Below are 16,023 nucleotides of genomic sequence, written 5' to 3' on the forward strand. Positions count from 1 at the left end.
CCATCCTTTTCCACTAGTCACACTCTGGCCCATGGACTCCCTTTGACACCTCCCACAGGTTCTGAAATAAAACCACATGTACGAATGTATTGTACTTGATTGACGTGTCAGCTCTTCTGTTCCCTGACCTAGCCCGGGCCTCCTACCATTGGGGAGGAAAGTCTTACTATAAAGCATTTACTGAAAAAGCCTACACAAGATGGACTTGAAGATATTTACTGTTATGGAGTAGAGTGAAGCTGCAAGGATTACTTCCCCCAACATCTCACTCACACACACACACTGACACACTCATACACACTTAACCTAGCTGCAGCAGTGATTAAAAGAGACTGAATATTAGCTAAAATTAAAATATGAATATACCAAAGGATAGACATGTCCTTTTAGGGAAAGATCAGCTACTGAATTACAAAATGTGTTGTCAACTCAAAGAACACGCAAAGAAATTTTAAAGTGATAGTACATTCATTTAAAAAATTTTAGATGCAAAGGCAGTATTGTAAAATATCTTATCTAAACTGGATGTTTTCACTAGAGTTTAAAAAGATTTCATTTTGGTTAATACATATCAACTAGAGCAATGATTTATTTTATAGATAGGAAAGGCCAACAAAACAAAACAAATTCAGATCAAGCATCAAATGCCTGCGCCATTTTCAAGAATTCTGTATCTTCAGCAGATACCTTTTTTTTTTTTTTTTGGTACATCAAAGATTTTAAATCACTGCCTTCTTAGCAGCCTTTGTATATTTCATTATTACCTGGGGGACAGTGCTCCGTGAGTCATCCGCAGGCCGAGCCAATGTGATTAACTCTTTCATTGTTATTTTCAACAAATCCATTTTGCCTTTCTTAGGTTCACATGCCAATAGTGCCTATGGAAAAACAAGGCAAAAATTAACGGGGCTCTGATTTTACATATACCTATTTGCTACTTCCCAGAATCAATCCCAAAATGCAAAATCCCCCTATAAAAATCCGTGGTGTCAGGGTGCCTGGGTGGCTCAGCGGGTTAAGCCTCTGCCTTCGGCTCAGGTCATGATCTCAGAGTCCTGGGATCAAGCCCCACATCAGGCTCTCTGCTCAGCGGGGAGCCTGCTTCCCCCTCTCTCTCTGCCTGCCTCTCTGCCTACTTGTAATCTCTGTCAAATAAATAAATAAAATCTTAAAAAAAAAAATTCGTGGTGTCAAATAAGTTAATTAAACCATGTGGTCTTGGGCAAGTAGCCTAACCTCACCATCCCTGGGATTCTTCATCGGAAAAATTCAGTGATGGTGTCATTTCCAGGTTTGCTTGTTAATGACATAATTCTAAGAGCTGAGAAAATGGCTCTTGTCGACAACTCCTTTAGGACCATTGGGGCACCTGGGTGGCTCAGTGGGTTAAGCCTCTGCCTTCGGCTCAGGTCATGATCTCAGGGTCCTGGAATCAAGCCCCGCATCAGGCTCTCTGCTCAGCAGGGAGCCTGCTTCTCCCTCTCTCTCTACTTGTGATCTCTCTCTGTCAAATAAATAAATAAAATCTTAAAAAAAAAAAAAAAAGGACCATAACTAGGTAGCAGGTCTCAGATACAATAAGGAGGCAGTTTTTGTTTTTTTTTTTTTTAAGATTTTATTTATTTATCAGAGAGAGAGAGGGGGAGACAGCGAGCACAGACAAGACAGAATGGCAGGCAGAGGCAGAGGGAGAAGCAGGCTCCCTGCTGAGCAGGGAGCCCGATGTGGGACTTGATCCCAGGACGCTGGGATCATGACCTGAGCCGAAGGCAGCTGCTTAACCAACTGAGCCACCCAGGCGCCCCAGCAAGCAGTTTTTATAACAAATTTACCAACAAGAAAATTCTCTTTACTTAAAAGATAAAAAAAGCCTGTGGATTAAATTTCTAGCAAGGATTTGGAAACTCCCTGGAGACTAGTCAGTTATTTAATTCTTTACTAAAGAGTCTCTAGCTGGAGGAGTATCAAATTGTAGCACTGGAAACTCCATGCAGCAAAAGAAAATACTATAAACTCCAAAGGGTTCCTATGCTTGAATTTTCAAGAGCTGCTCATTTACTTTGTGTCTAACATTTTGCTAATACACAATAAACATAAAAATAGGATATCAAACTACCTGAGGCAATAAAAAGGAATGAGGTACTGATATTTGCTACAACATGGATGGATTCTGAAACATGCTAAGTGAAAGAAGCCAGACAGGAAGGCCACACATTATATGATTCCATTTACATGAAATGTCCAGAATAGGCAAATCTATAGAAACAGAAAATAGATTAGTGGTTGTATAGGACTAGGAGTGGCAGGGATTATTTCATTTGTACGAGCTACTAGCTCTCAAGAGTGAAAGTTTCAAGCTACTCAGCTTCTTCAGAAATACTTATAATCCATAAAAGAGGAAGAGCCAAAATAGGTAAGTTTAAAAGAAAAATTTATCATAGTATATCTGAGCTCAGAAAACACATATATATTATTTTTCTAATGACCACTCAAAAAATTTTCATATCTGGGACGCCTGGGTGGCGCAGTTGGTTGAACGACTGCCTCCGGCTCAGGGCGTGATCCTGGAGTCCCGGGATCGAGTCCCACATCAGACTCCCAGCTCCATGGGGAGTCTGCTTCGCTCTCTGACCTTCTCCTCGCTCATTCTCTCTCTCACTGTCTCTCTCTCTCTCTCAAATAAATAAAACAAAATCTTAAAAAAAAAAAAAAAATTTTCATATCTGTTTGCACAAAAGTTAAGTTCATAAACTAAGGAGGGCAGTTTTTCTCCATAGTCAACACTAAATAAAGTTTTCCATGAGAACATAACTTATTAGTAAATTATGCTATGAGGAATGGGACATCTTTGAGCAGATTCTCCTAATAATTTAGACTTTACTCAACTAACATAAATAAGAAAGTTATATGCAATTACTGAAATGTCTCCTTGGAACCATGGCTTTTGTTCCATCAAGAGCGATAGGCATAATTACAACACTCTCCCCAAGGATGGGCTAAGAAATCGCATGACCTGATTGCTCTGTCACTGTGACCACTATTTAGTACTGGAGGGGAACCACGGGTGGAAGAAGCACACAGCACAGGCAACTAGACCTTGCTGTTGTGTTAACATTTGTCCTCAGACAGACGAATGAGGCAAAAACACACTGCGTCAGAATGAATTACAGGCAGGAGACGAACCCAACTGATGTGGAATGGGTCAGTTCAGAGAGGAGTTCATTTCTGAAGGTTACCAAAATCCATCCAGCAGAACAACCTCGAAGATCTCTGTATCAAATCAACAGCCTCTGCTAGTGGGATCCACTGTCGTCACACAATGATGACGTTGGAAATTTGGGGAAGGAATAAGAAAGAGAAGGAAAAATGCAGGTAGGGACACTAAAAAAATTTTTTGTTTCACTGATTTTCATTGCTTTTATTATACCACCCCCCTTCCTGGACTGACTTACTGAATATTAAACAAAGACATATATTTTATGGAAGGATTCAGAAGAAACTGCTACTGCTTATTACTTACAGAGAGTCTTAAGGGTCTTGAAATAACAGGAAGACTATTTTTTCTAATTCAAAAAGAAAAAGGTAACACGTACACTTCCTAGAAGTGAGCAGTGAGGACTGCCTACTTCATACCCAGGCGGAAATCTATACCACCCTCTGTTTACATGACAAGACTGACCTCGTGGAGGGTTTGTTCCAAGAACAGATCTGTCACGGGAACACACCGTCCACACACACAACAAAGCCACGAGTGCTACAGTACTTAAAGACAGAATTGTTCCTTATGCAATATGCTTACTCACATGTCAAGGGAATTGTCAAAAGACAAATAAAACAAATTATCAGAGGACAAACAGCTATGTCCTGTGGATAAGTACCTGTATATAGAAAGGAATTCCGGCACTGCGCCTTGTAGCACAGAGTTTAGATGAAGGATCACTGCATTTAATTTCTTCTAAAACATTCCATAACCACTGTTCTGGTAGCTTTTGCAGACTCACATTGGGGCACCTGAAAGGCATATATAAAGCAAACATTTGGAATAACCAAGTACCAAAAGGTAATAGTACAAACTATGGATACACATCAACATTGTTAGAAAAGAATAAATATTCTTACATTTGGGAGGAGGGAAACTAAAAACTGTCTCCCTTTCTACTTTTCACTTATTTTCCTCTTTATTATGGGTCTTAAGGTTTGAAACTATTAAAGAGTCCGCTTCTTACAAAAGTCTATGAAACATGTGTCTTGTCTGCAAAATAAGTTTTAATACCATGGCTTACGCCCACAGTCAAAATGTTCTGATCTTTTGACATTAATGAAATTCCTACAGATAATCTATCTATAAAACTCAAGATTTCTAACAAAGGAAATAAACTTTAATATAATTTATGTTCTACCTTTATAAAGATTATTTACATTCAAAGAAAACACATATTAAGGTGTATTTTTAAGGGATATTTTAATAATCATTTTCGTGTCTTTCAAAATGTGGTCTACCACAAAATTTTCAACCAAATCCAATGGAGAATTGATGAAGCAAGTTGGCATAAAGATTTTGAGGTTATTTGGACATTACTATTAGTGAGATTCTGTTCTATTATACTGTTACTCTAGAGTGCTTAAGAAAATTTTATTTAAAAAGCTTATTTTTAAGATTTTATTTATTTGAGAGAGCGAGAGAAAGAGAATGGGCACATGAGTAGGGGGAGGGGCAGAGGGAGAAGCAGACTCCCCACTAAGCAGGGAGCCCGACAAGGCTCAATCCCAGGGCCTGGAGATCATGATCTGAGCAGAAGTTAGACACTTAACTGACTTGAGCCACCCAGGTGCCCCCCAAATTTTTTAACCTTATACTTTATCAGATTATATAACATTTTCTTAAGAAATAGTACATTCAGTGGTAGACAATTATTTTAGGAGGATTGTAACTGGATTTAACTAAAAACACATGAAAATAAAGGGATGAAGTCCAAAGAAAAAATATTTTTTACACTGAGGAAGACATTCTGTAGAAAGATAACCTACTTCTTTTTTTTTCCCCCCCAAAGGTTTTATTTATTTATTTGAGAAAGAGAAATAGCAAGAGAGAGAGGTAGGAAGAGGCAGGTAGGAAGAGGAAGAAGCAGGACCCTGGGATCATGACCTGAACCAAAGGCAGATGCTTAACTGACTGAGCCACCCAAGTGCTCCAAGATAACTGATTTCTAATTTGCAGTAAGAATTGACCTCTTAGAATCACATGTGGGATTTTTTTTCTTTAGTCTGATATCAGACCGACAACTTTAGTTTCTAATTAACTATTTCAAACAGCAACTCAAATTTAGTTGTTTAGGTCTTGCATAAAACAAAATATGTGTAAATAATACTATTCTAAAGCAGAAGTTTTTTAAAAAGGTTTTTAAAAGTTTAACATGGGGCTAAAAATGTAGTAGAGATTATAGGACACCAAGGATGTGTATTTATAGGATGTGTCAGGGGCATTATGAACATGGAAGCAATGTCCATATTGTTTAGAGACGTATACTAAAGTACACAGGTGTGAAAATAACAAATCAGAAATGTACTTTTTAATACTTCAGCAGTCCCTAATGAAAGGTACAGATGAAGCAAGAGTGGCAAAACTCTGATAAATGTTGAATATGGGTGATGGGTAAAGGCAGTTCATTTCATTATGCTCTCCAGTTTTATAAACATATGCTTGAAATTTTTATATGCTTTATATGTTTATATATTATATGTTTAAAATTTACATTTGAAACTCCTCATAATAAAAATAATCCATTCGTGTAATGTTTGAAATTTTCATAATAAAAGTAACCCTCCCACACTTTTATAAGAACTGAAGTTACTTCCCATCACTGGATTTATATCTTTTAAAAATTAAGATAAGGGGTGCCTAGGTGGCTCAGTGGGTTAAAGCCTATGCCTTCAGCTCAGGTCATGATCCCAGGGTCCTGGAATCAAGCCCCACATTGGGCTCTGTGCTCAGCAGCGAGCCTGCTTCCTCCTCTTTCTCTGCCTGCCTCTCTGCCTGCTTGTGATCTCTGTCTGTCAAGTAAATAAATAAAATCTTTTTTAAAAAATTAAGATAAATGCCTTTAATTTCATGGCATCATTTTCTAGTTTATTATTAACAATGCCAGCTTGGTATAATCCTCCCACAGTTATCCAATCAAACACTTAAATCCAAACTTCCCAGAGATGTTAAGTGCTAATGATACAGTTACAGATTATAGTCTTCCTTTGCTCATTCTTCACAGTTTTTTAAGTATGTTTGGATTAATTTACTCCACAGTGGGTGAGCAGGGAAAAGAAAAAAAAAATCGAAGCAAAAGTCATCTTTTGTGGTCTAATCATCCAAAAAAACTGGAGTCACAGAGGTGAATACAGTAAAAACTACTTGACCTAAGATTACATGTAGATTTCATTTAGTTCTCTTCCCCATCACAGTGCAATGTAGGACTTGCTTATAAATGGCAATGTAGGACTTGCTTATAAAAAAATGCTACATTCTAAGGTCAAGTCTCCTGTAGGGACTCACTATAAAACAATTGAGGAAAAGGAACTGTAAGAGATAAGAGGTATTTTCCCATTTCTTTATTTTCCTTTCAAGTGCACTGAAATATGAGAATGATAAATACTAACTTGTAATGTTCCTCAGCACCGTCCATGAATCTCTCTTGAGCCTCCCTGACCTGGCATACAGAGGTTCTAGCAAAACCAACCAATTTGAAAAGGGCAGGCAGGTCCGAGACAAGAGCAGGCCACCTCACCATGCATCATCCCTCCTTGCCTGAACTTAGAAGGGCTCGAGACTGTTAACAATCTTGATCTAATTCCTTTTCCATCTTAATCAAATATTCCAGCTTGATTCTAACCTTAAAAAATTCTCCACATGTCTATAGACTTTCTGTTATAGTGAGGTTGTGCACTTTGCTGATTCCCATTCTAACATACATGCCACACACACAGACACACATGCACATATACGTACTCTCTCCCTATTCCCAACTAAGCATTTGTTTAAGATTTCCACACTTTTCCTAGTCATACAAATTAGTAAAATGTCCTCTAAATGTTACATCTCACAAGACCCTTTCCTTTCTCAAAGTTTCTACTGTACGAGGAACTGCTAGGCACAAAGTGTACAGGAGGTCAGTACGGTGCCACAGACAGGGTGGACTCTAGGCTGGGCTTGGAGGAGGTGCAGGCAGAATGGTGGAAGGCCCACATGTGTGGGCTCGAGGGAGCAAGAGATGAGATGACTGAGGAAATAGTTTAAGGCCCCAGGGGCAATTCCCTAATTTAGATTCTTGGCTATTATAATTATAAACAGTAAACCAGGCCTATTGATTCCCTTGAGTGGCACATACTAAGACTAAATGCTCCTTGTTAATTTGGGGAATTTGAAAATAAAGGTTAAAGAATATTCAATGAGGTAAAGGCTGGCAAAGTGGCCTCCCCAGAGCCCTCTCTGGCCCACTGCCAAGGATCCAGGAACCTCAGGAGCTCTGGGAAATGTTCAAGGCACCAGCTCCTCCCACCTAGTCCACTGGTCCTCTGCTCTGGAATTCCGCAGGATCACACTGGCTTTTCTGTAGAATGCTTCAGTAGTCTGGTTTTCAATATGGTCTTTGCACTGGACCTTATTTCTCTGATTTCTCTAGCTTCCAAGCTCTGTATCTCTCCCAGGCTAGTCCTGACCCCATAGCCACACAAGAAAATTAGTCCAATAATAGAATTCCTACCCTTCTTAATAAAATGAAACATGCTATATTTTAAACAAAATAAACTTAGAAGTGTTGTTTAAATTATCACACTCAAAATATATTTGCCTGCCACAAAGGAAAGAAAAATAAACATGTACTGAATGTCTATTATACATCAGATACAACACTAGACTTTTCACATCTTATCTTACTTTGCAACAAACAAGTCTATAAAAGGTGGGAGAGCACATGATAGTGCTTAGGAGGAAAGACTACAGAACTAAGTTATTTAGTTTAGAATCCTTGCTCTGTCACCTATTAGTGGTGTGATCTAGGACAAGTTAAGAAACCTCCCCATTTGTCCCTTTCCTCCTCTATGAAATCAAAGTGTTGGGGAGGATTAAATGAGTTTGTCCTGATTAAGTGTTTAATGTGTTCTTAAACAGGTTGTTTTCTAAAATTATTATCTACTATTGGGGCACCTGGCTGGCTCAGTCAGCAGAGCATGTGACTCTCCCACTTGGGATGTGAAGATTACTTTAAAAAAGTAAAATCTTAAAAAAATAAAAGTATTATCTATTATTATGAGAAAAGCAAGCTTTAAAGAGTTTCAATTGAACTGAGAAAGATGGAACAGGTGGTTTACAGACAAGCCAAACCCCAACACATATTAATAATGACAAAATATGCAAATAGAATCCACAAACCAAGTGAGCTCAAAAACAAGATAATTATCTGGTAAAACAGAATAGAAACGCAAAGTAGCAAGAGTGCTGAGACCAGAGATCTGCTGGGTTACAGCTCCAGAAGCAGCAATGATGGCTAGGAAATCAGTTCCTGATGAGTAACTCACCTCACTCCCAGGAAACAGGAAATTTCAGGGGCTTCCTCTCCCATGAAAGGAAGTTGGAAAGAGGCTACTGCCAGAGCTGCAGCAGTAGGAAAAGTCATGGGCCCAGAGAAACCCCAAGTCAGGCTGACTACTAACTTAGTGATCAGATCTGTAATACCCCCAATATTACTTTGGGTGGGAGACCCAAAATGCCACTTATCTAATCTAGTTTCTCTGATAGAGAGGAATGAGCCAAAGAAGAATAAATAGAAACAAAAAAGACTCCTAATCATATAATCAGCAAATGAAAACTCAAAACACAGAGATGTTTTATATTTTGAAAAGCTATCTTAAAAAGCAATCATTTGACAATAAAGTCATTTATATGAAACTTAATTTTATGAAGCAGTGTGACAAAGATCTTAAAATAACTGTTTAGATTACTCAAGAGATAAGGAATAACTTCTATTTAAAAAGAGGAAGAAATTATGAAAAACAGCATTGGGGGATGCCTGAGTGGCTCAGTTGGTTAAGCATCTGACTCTTGATTTCGGTTCAAGTAATGATCTCAGGGTCGAGAGATGGAGCCCAGAGTCAGACTCAGTGCAGAGACTGCTTGAGATTCTCTCTTCCTCTCTTCTGCCCCTCCTCCAACTCACATCTGTGCATTAAATAAACATATAAATCTCTCTCTACATAAATAAAATCTTGGGGCACCTGGGTGGCTCAGTGGGTTAAGCCTCTGCCTTCAGCTCAGGTCGTGATCCCAGGGTCCTGGGATCGAGCCCCGAATCGGGCTCTCTGCTCACGGGGAGCCTGCTTCCCTGCCTCTCTGCCTACTTGTGATCTCTGTCTGTCAAATAAATAAATACAATCTTAAAAATAAATAAATAAATAAATTAATTAATTAATAAAATCTTTAAAAAAAAAAAAGAAAACAAAGATACTGGAAACACCAGAAATAAAAATGTACTTTCAAAAATTTTTAAAAAGTAACAGATGAGATGAATTCTAGAGCATTAGAGTCTCAGACAACAGTTTTCTGGGAAACATATCCAAAACAATACATAGAAAGAACACAAAAACACAAAGTATATACATGCACACATGTATATGTGTGTATCTGTGTGCACATACATACGTACAAAAGATTGAGAGAAACCAATATAATCTAAGAGGCGTTACATAAAGCAGGAATAAAATGTCTAGGAGAAAAATCTCAAAGACATATCTAGACAATTTCCAGAACTGAAGAAAGTCACAAGGCCTCAGATTCAACGTGTATTCCAAGTATCCACTCCAAATAAATAAACCCATACCTAGGCATATCACAGTGAAATTGTGATTAAGAGAAAACCTTAATAGACACAGGAGATGAAAGAAAAAACAGATTACCTTAGAAAGGAAACCAATTATAACAAAGACAAGTTTCTCACTTGCAATAATAAAAGACACAGGATCTTCAAATCACTGAGGGAAAATAACTGTTAACCAGAATTCTATATCCAGTTAAACTACATTCAAAAGTGGAGGTAAGATAAAAACAACTTGAGACAAACAGTAAGTTGGCCTCCCAAAGATCTCATGAAAAGAAACTCGAAAGAACATGCTTCTGCAAAGTTAAGTCGACCCACAGCAATCTCAGGGTGGTATCTCTTAGACCCCTCAAACTCAACATACCCCAGACTAAACTGATGGCCTTCCTCTAAAAATCTACTCTGCCCACAGTCTTCCCCATCGTAGCATACAAAAGATACATCTTGGGCCAAAAATTTTGGAATTGTCCTTTCTCTCAAATACCACATTCAGTCAGTCAACATACCTGTCTGTTCTACCTTCAAATTACCTCCAGCTTCAGATCACTATTTACTGTCTCCACCACTCTTCAAGCCATCATCTCTTTCCTGAATTGCAATAATATTGTAACCTCCTAACCGGTCTCTCTGCTTTTACTATTATAGACTATTCTCAACAGAGCAGTCAAAGTAATCTTTTTATTTACTTATTTATTAAAGATTTTATCTATTTATTTAACAGAGCACAAGAGCAGGGGGAGCAGCACAGAGGGAGGGAGAAGCAGGCTCCTCACTGAGCAGGGAGCCTGATGTGGGGCTCGATCCCAGGACAGAGGGAGAATGACCTGAGCCAAAGGCAGACCCTTAACCCCTTAACTGACTGAACCACCCAGGCACCCTTAAAGTAATCCTTTTAAAAGGCTAGATCATAACACTCCTCTGTTCACAAACCCTCCAATGGCTCCCTGTTTTACTCAGAATAAAAGCAAAAGTCTTTATTACATCTTATAGTATCTAGTCCTCATCAAGTCCCCATCAAGGCCTTTCAAGACCTTGGCACCTGGACTTCTCTCTACCTGAAACAGTCTTACTCCAGGAATACAACTGTTGATTATAGCGTTCACTAGACTTACCAATATGTTCAAATCTTTAATGACAGTTTTTTAAACTCAAGTTTAAAAAAAGAGAAATTGAGTAATTTCCCCAACATTTTAAAGTTTGTGAATGACAGAGGGAGAATTAAAACATAGACTAACACCATAGCCCTCGCTTAAGAAAAAGGCATTATTTAAGGGTGCTTGTCCTAGTTTCTGTTCCACATCTGGCCTGATCTGCTCATGAAAGATATACTATCAATTCTATTTTTTGCTTCAATGGATTTCATTCATTCGTTTGGAAAAAAAAAAAAAAAAAGATCTATTAACTATCTAGTAGTTTGCTTGGCACCCTAGGAAATGGAGAAAGAATAAAAATTCCAAATAACACATAATTCAGAAAGCAAGTTACTGTGGCTTGGGAATGTATTACCAGAGTATATTGGTTTTAAGAAATTTACCTTCCTAATCATTTTATTCAGGTTATTCTTCAGATTGATTTTAATCCCTGACTATATAACAGGGTAGGAGTTAGAGTAGCTTTTAAACAAATTGAGTGATATGGATGGAAAGCTAGTTGGAGAATTAAAACATCCCACAAAAATGGAACTAGAGGGTATCATGCTTAGCGAAATAAGTCAAGCGGAGAAAGACAATTATCATATGATCTCCCTGATATGAGGAAGTGGAGATGCTACAGGGGGTTAAGGGGGTAGGAGAAGAATAAATGAAACAAGATGGGATTGGGAGGGAGACAAACCATTAAGTGACTCTTAATCTCACAAAACAAACTGAGGCTTGCTGGGGGGAGGGGGGCTGGGGGAAGGAGGGTGGGGGTATGGACATTGGGGAGGGTATGTGCTATGGTGAGTGCTGTGAGGTGTGTAAATCTGGTGATTCACATACCTGTACCCCGGGAGATAAAAATATATGTCTATAAAAAATAAAAAATTTAATTAAAAAAAAATCCCACAAAAAAACCACTCAGCAGATAACTGTCTACTTGTAACTGACTTGATGTGAACTGTGTCTCATTCATTCTAGAAGTATTCCAATTCCCTTGACCAACTGGGAACATTTATGACTGTTAATAAACTTTCCTGTATTAATTGAATGACTCACCACTGGCCTAAAGAAATTATTTCGCCTCCAAACACAAAGCAACTAATTTCACTTTTTATTTTATTTTACTTTATTTATTTATTTATCTATTTGCTTGACACAGAGAGAGAAACCACAAGCAGGGGGAGGGCAGGCAAAAGGAGAGGAAGAAGCAGGCATCCAGTTGAACAGGGATTCTGATATGAGGCTCAATCCCAGGACCCAGAATAGTGACCTGAGCTGAAGGCAGACGCTTTACTACTGAGTCATCCAGGTGCCTTAATTTCACATTTTAAATGCAAAGTACATTTAAATCCAATATACAAAACACAATTCCCAGAAAATTATCAAAACTAAAATTGCCAGGAAACTAATTATGTGTAACTCAACTGAGTAAATATTAAGCCTTTGACAATATCTTCATTTCCCAAATAATAGTTTATTTACCAAGCTGTTACCACAAAGGGTACAAGAAGGAAGAAAATCGTTTTCTTTTCCCATAAATACAGACTCATTTTGCCAGGTGTAAGAGCAAATCCAAATGAAAATTCATTCAATTAAATAAGTTACTGGGTTGAGAAAAATGAGTACCAATGAAAGTAAAGCTATTTATTCGTTGACTGTTAAACTTACCCTACCATGTTCCTTATATCACTTACCTTATTTTTCATTTGCTAGTAATTTCAGTAAGTCTAAATAATGCAAAAAAAAAAAATTGTTTTGAGGGTCAGAACCAGAATCTGTCCCCAATCCTGATGCAAAACCAATGATGCGCCTTTACTCAAACTCAACACCATCAGTCATCACCATCATCACCTGGGTGGAAACAGCTAGGAATAGCAATTTAAAAAATAAATAAATAACACTCTTGGCCTGGCTGTTGAGGATAGCACACTTAGAACCCTAAAACAGTGCGTATCACATCAGAGTAAATGACACACAAGCAACCAAGAGGGGATAATTGGTACTGATCTGATATCCAATGCAAAGACATAAGACTTTGCTTCTTTCATACAGATAAAAACAGAGGAAACTGAAAAACATTTACCCAGTTATGGTAAAATAGACAAAGTGCAAGAAAGTAGAAGAAAGATAATCTAGTAATTTAAGGATCATCTCTAAATATCTACCATATTAATGCTGTTATGAGGAATTCCAGTTCTCTCGGTCATCCAAGCTCAAAGTCTTGTAAAGCAAAGCTTTAGCTGCCTACAACATAAAAAAAACAAGCCAGACTATTGTCTTTGAATGGGGGGGGGGGTCTATACCCTTACCCGTGGGGCATCATACGGTTTTGAAGAGAAAAATTACCCACAATGTAACAAGCTTTCACAAGCTACATGCTTTAAATATTCCACGCCCTAACCGAAAATCATCCACTGATACTAGTGAGCAAACGGATCTAAGATTCCAAGTACCGGTAAGGAAAGAGTCAAGAGGAGAATAAAAACAGTGTGGAGGGATACAGTACACTTTCTGGGAACAAAACTTTACCTCCATTAATTTTACACATTCATGTAGTTTCTCAGATGTCCTATCTAACTCCTCTGCCCCTCTTCTATATAACTCTATATCACACATATGTACCTTATTTGTTGATGATCTTAAAACTACTTACTGGGATCCATTCATCGTTAATGTTCATAGAGTTCTCAAAATACCTTTTGTTTTTACATTCATTTGGTTGGAGACTCTCAGGAAAAAAATATCCAGGGAGTAGAAAATCCAGAATCCTTATCCCAGGACTCTCCAAGTCCTACATATTTAGAGAATCTCATTTGGCTTCACCTTACTGCTTAGAAAGCTTCCCAGAAAAAGCTGCTGTTGCTTGTCCTTCAAGCCTTGGCTTACCTTAGCATAAAGGAAAGAGAGATTTTTTTCCTTACCACCAAACTTCATCACATCAAACTACATATCACTATCTGATAACTTCTTATTATTTTCTAAACGTCCCATAGAAACATGCAGTTATATAAACTCCATGATCCAGGGACATGTTCTGTCCTATCCACTTCCCTCTTCCCAGCACCTTGTAACAGGGCCTGCCACACAATCAGGAGCTCAACAACTACCTGTTGAATAAATGAGCATCCCCTAGCTTAGAAACTCTGCTAAGAGTGCCATTCTAAAAAACAAAAACAAACAAAAAACCAGCTTGACAAAGAGGGGTATGATAACTGGAAAAGAAAGTATGAACAAAAGTGCTTTCTAATGACAACAGGTGCCACCATTAGAGCCAGCAGGTGGCATTAATTATTCCTCCCATCACCTGGGACAGAAAGCCCAGTAAGTGTAAAGTTTTCTTGGTCCTGTCATTTCCGCCTTGTAAATTACCTAGTTTACTTTCCTAATTCCAAAGATTAGAATGCTGGGCTCAAAGTTCCTCTAAGAACAAGAACCACGTCTTACCACTATTTTTTCTATGAGGCCTACCGATCACAATTTCTTATACATAACAGGTGATCAATAAGCTTTTGTTGAATTGTTAATCTCTGAAGCAGTAGGAAGTTTCAAAAAACACTGGATTCTGGTGCCAGCTTGGTTACTAACTAGTTATGCAGCTACAGACAAATCACTTGATTTCTTAGTGCCTAAGAAGGAAAATAAAATAATTACAAAACTGCTTTGAAATTCAATGAGACATTATTACCTGGGTTACTGTTCTAAATAAAGAACACAGAGACCTTAAATTACATAAGTACCCAAAGCTCCTGATAAGAACATCCCCACAAAACAATGAGCCCATCATGGCCTTAGTTGTTTGTTCAGGTCCTCACATGCCCCTCTTAGTTCTACAGAGTTAAATGTTTCAAATTCAGATCCTAGTAATTTTCTCTAGGTTCACAGCAGCTCTCTGGCCTATCACCTCTGACTCTCCATGGTCAGTCAGAGCGTTTCTAACATAGCATCTGGCACACAGGAGATGTTCAAGAACTCTTGCATTGAATGATGCAACAAGAACAGCTAGTGTGGGTGCTGGGGGCTGCACAGTAGCTGTGCCTTTAGTCAGGCAGATAATTGGAAACAAAACAAAACAAAACAAACGGGTGTAGAAAAGGAGGGATGGAACTTTAAGGCTCCTCAACGGTGAAGCCACTGTGCCTATAAAAACACAATAGCCTAATCTAGTGTTCTGACAAGTCCGTGAACCTTCTGTCTCCTCCCCAGCAACGAAAGATTACTTTTTAAGGAAGTGATTTCAAAACTCCTCTGAGTTGCTGGTCCTTATGATAATGAAGGAATTAAGAGGTAAAAATGGAACCCTGCAAGGCTCCCAAGAACAATGCAGCCACTCTGGTTGGTAGGTTTGGTTCCTCATCACACCATCCAGAGGTCAGCAAGGAAAAGGGAAAGGTTCCTGAGTGGAGCAGTCCTTGGTTCTCTCTGCCAGTTCTGTGTGGTCACCAACCTAGACCATGGGGAATTCCAACCCTGCCAGTGCTAGTGAGGGCCTCGCCACTAAACGAGCAGACATCCTCCTTGTCTGAAGGACTGTTTGTTTTCCCTCACTCCCATGTCAACCTAATACAAAATCTACCGTGTCTTTAGACTCCAAGGACATCATACAAATTATAAATTTCTTACATGGGATTCAAGTTTCTTCATAAGAAACTCTCACTAAAAGTTATTAATCCACAAAATACTCCTAAGAGATGGGTTATCAGTTCTAAAGAAGTTTACTAAAAATGATCCAGCTCCCCTCAATCTTTCATGCGCCCAATCCCCAGGTTTTCTCAGCCAGAGACGCGAAAGCAGCCATGTACGATGAGCAGGAGGCTCAGAGCTGAAAGAGGCCCGGGGAGCTGAACCCGCTCCCTTCCTCAGAGAGGCTGCAGCACCCAGAAGCTTAAATGGCTTTCCTCTTGTTAATAAGGCTAGTAGACCGAGCTCAGCTCTACTTCATACCTCGGTATCCTTTCCTCTAAACACTGAGGGAGGTGGTGGTGGGTGAGGGTGGGGAGTGGGAGGAATCAGATCATTCTGACTCT

General features: G+C 38.7%; 1 protein-coding gene across 6 annotated transcripts in view; it reads right to left on the minus strand.

The window, feature by feature from the left end:
* Positions 1-16,023, minus strand: part of THADA (THADA armadillo repeat containing) — a 321,965-nt gene that overhangs the window by 242,078 nt on the left and 63,864 nt on the right. For all 6 annotated transcript variants that reach the window (XM_044263601.1, XM_044263604.1, XM_044263603.1 and 3 more), the window contains 2 exons: positions 3,879-4,011; positions 765-878 (listed from right to left, as the gene is read on the minus strand). In XM_044263601.1, coding sequence (XP_044119536.1) covers positions 765-878; positions 3,879-4,011 — 247 coding nt within the window. The remainder of the gene's footprint in view (positions 1-764; positions 879-3,878; positions 4,012-16,023) is intronic.

Source organism: Neovison vison, chromosome 8 (genome assembly GCF_020171115.1).
Source record: "Neovison vison isolate M4711 chromosome 8, ASM_NN_V1, whole genome shotgun sequence".
Classification (NCBI taxonomy): Eukaryota; Metazoa; Chordata; class Mammalia; order Carnivora; family Mustelidae; genus Neogale; species Neogale vison.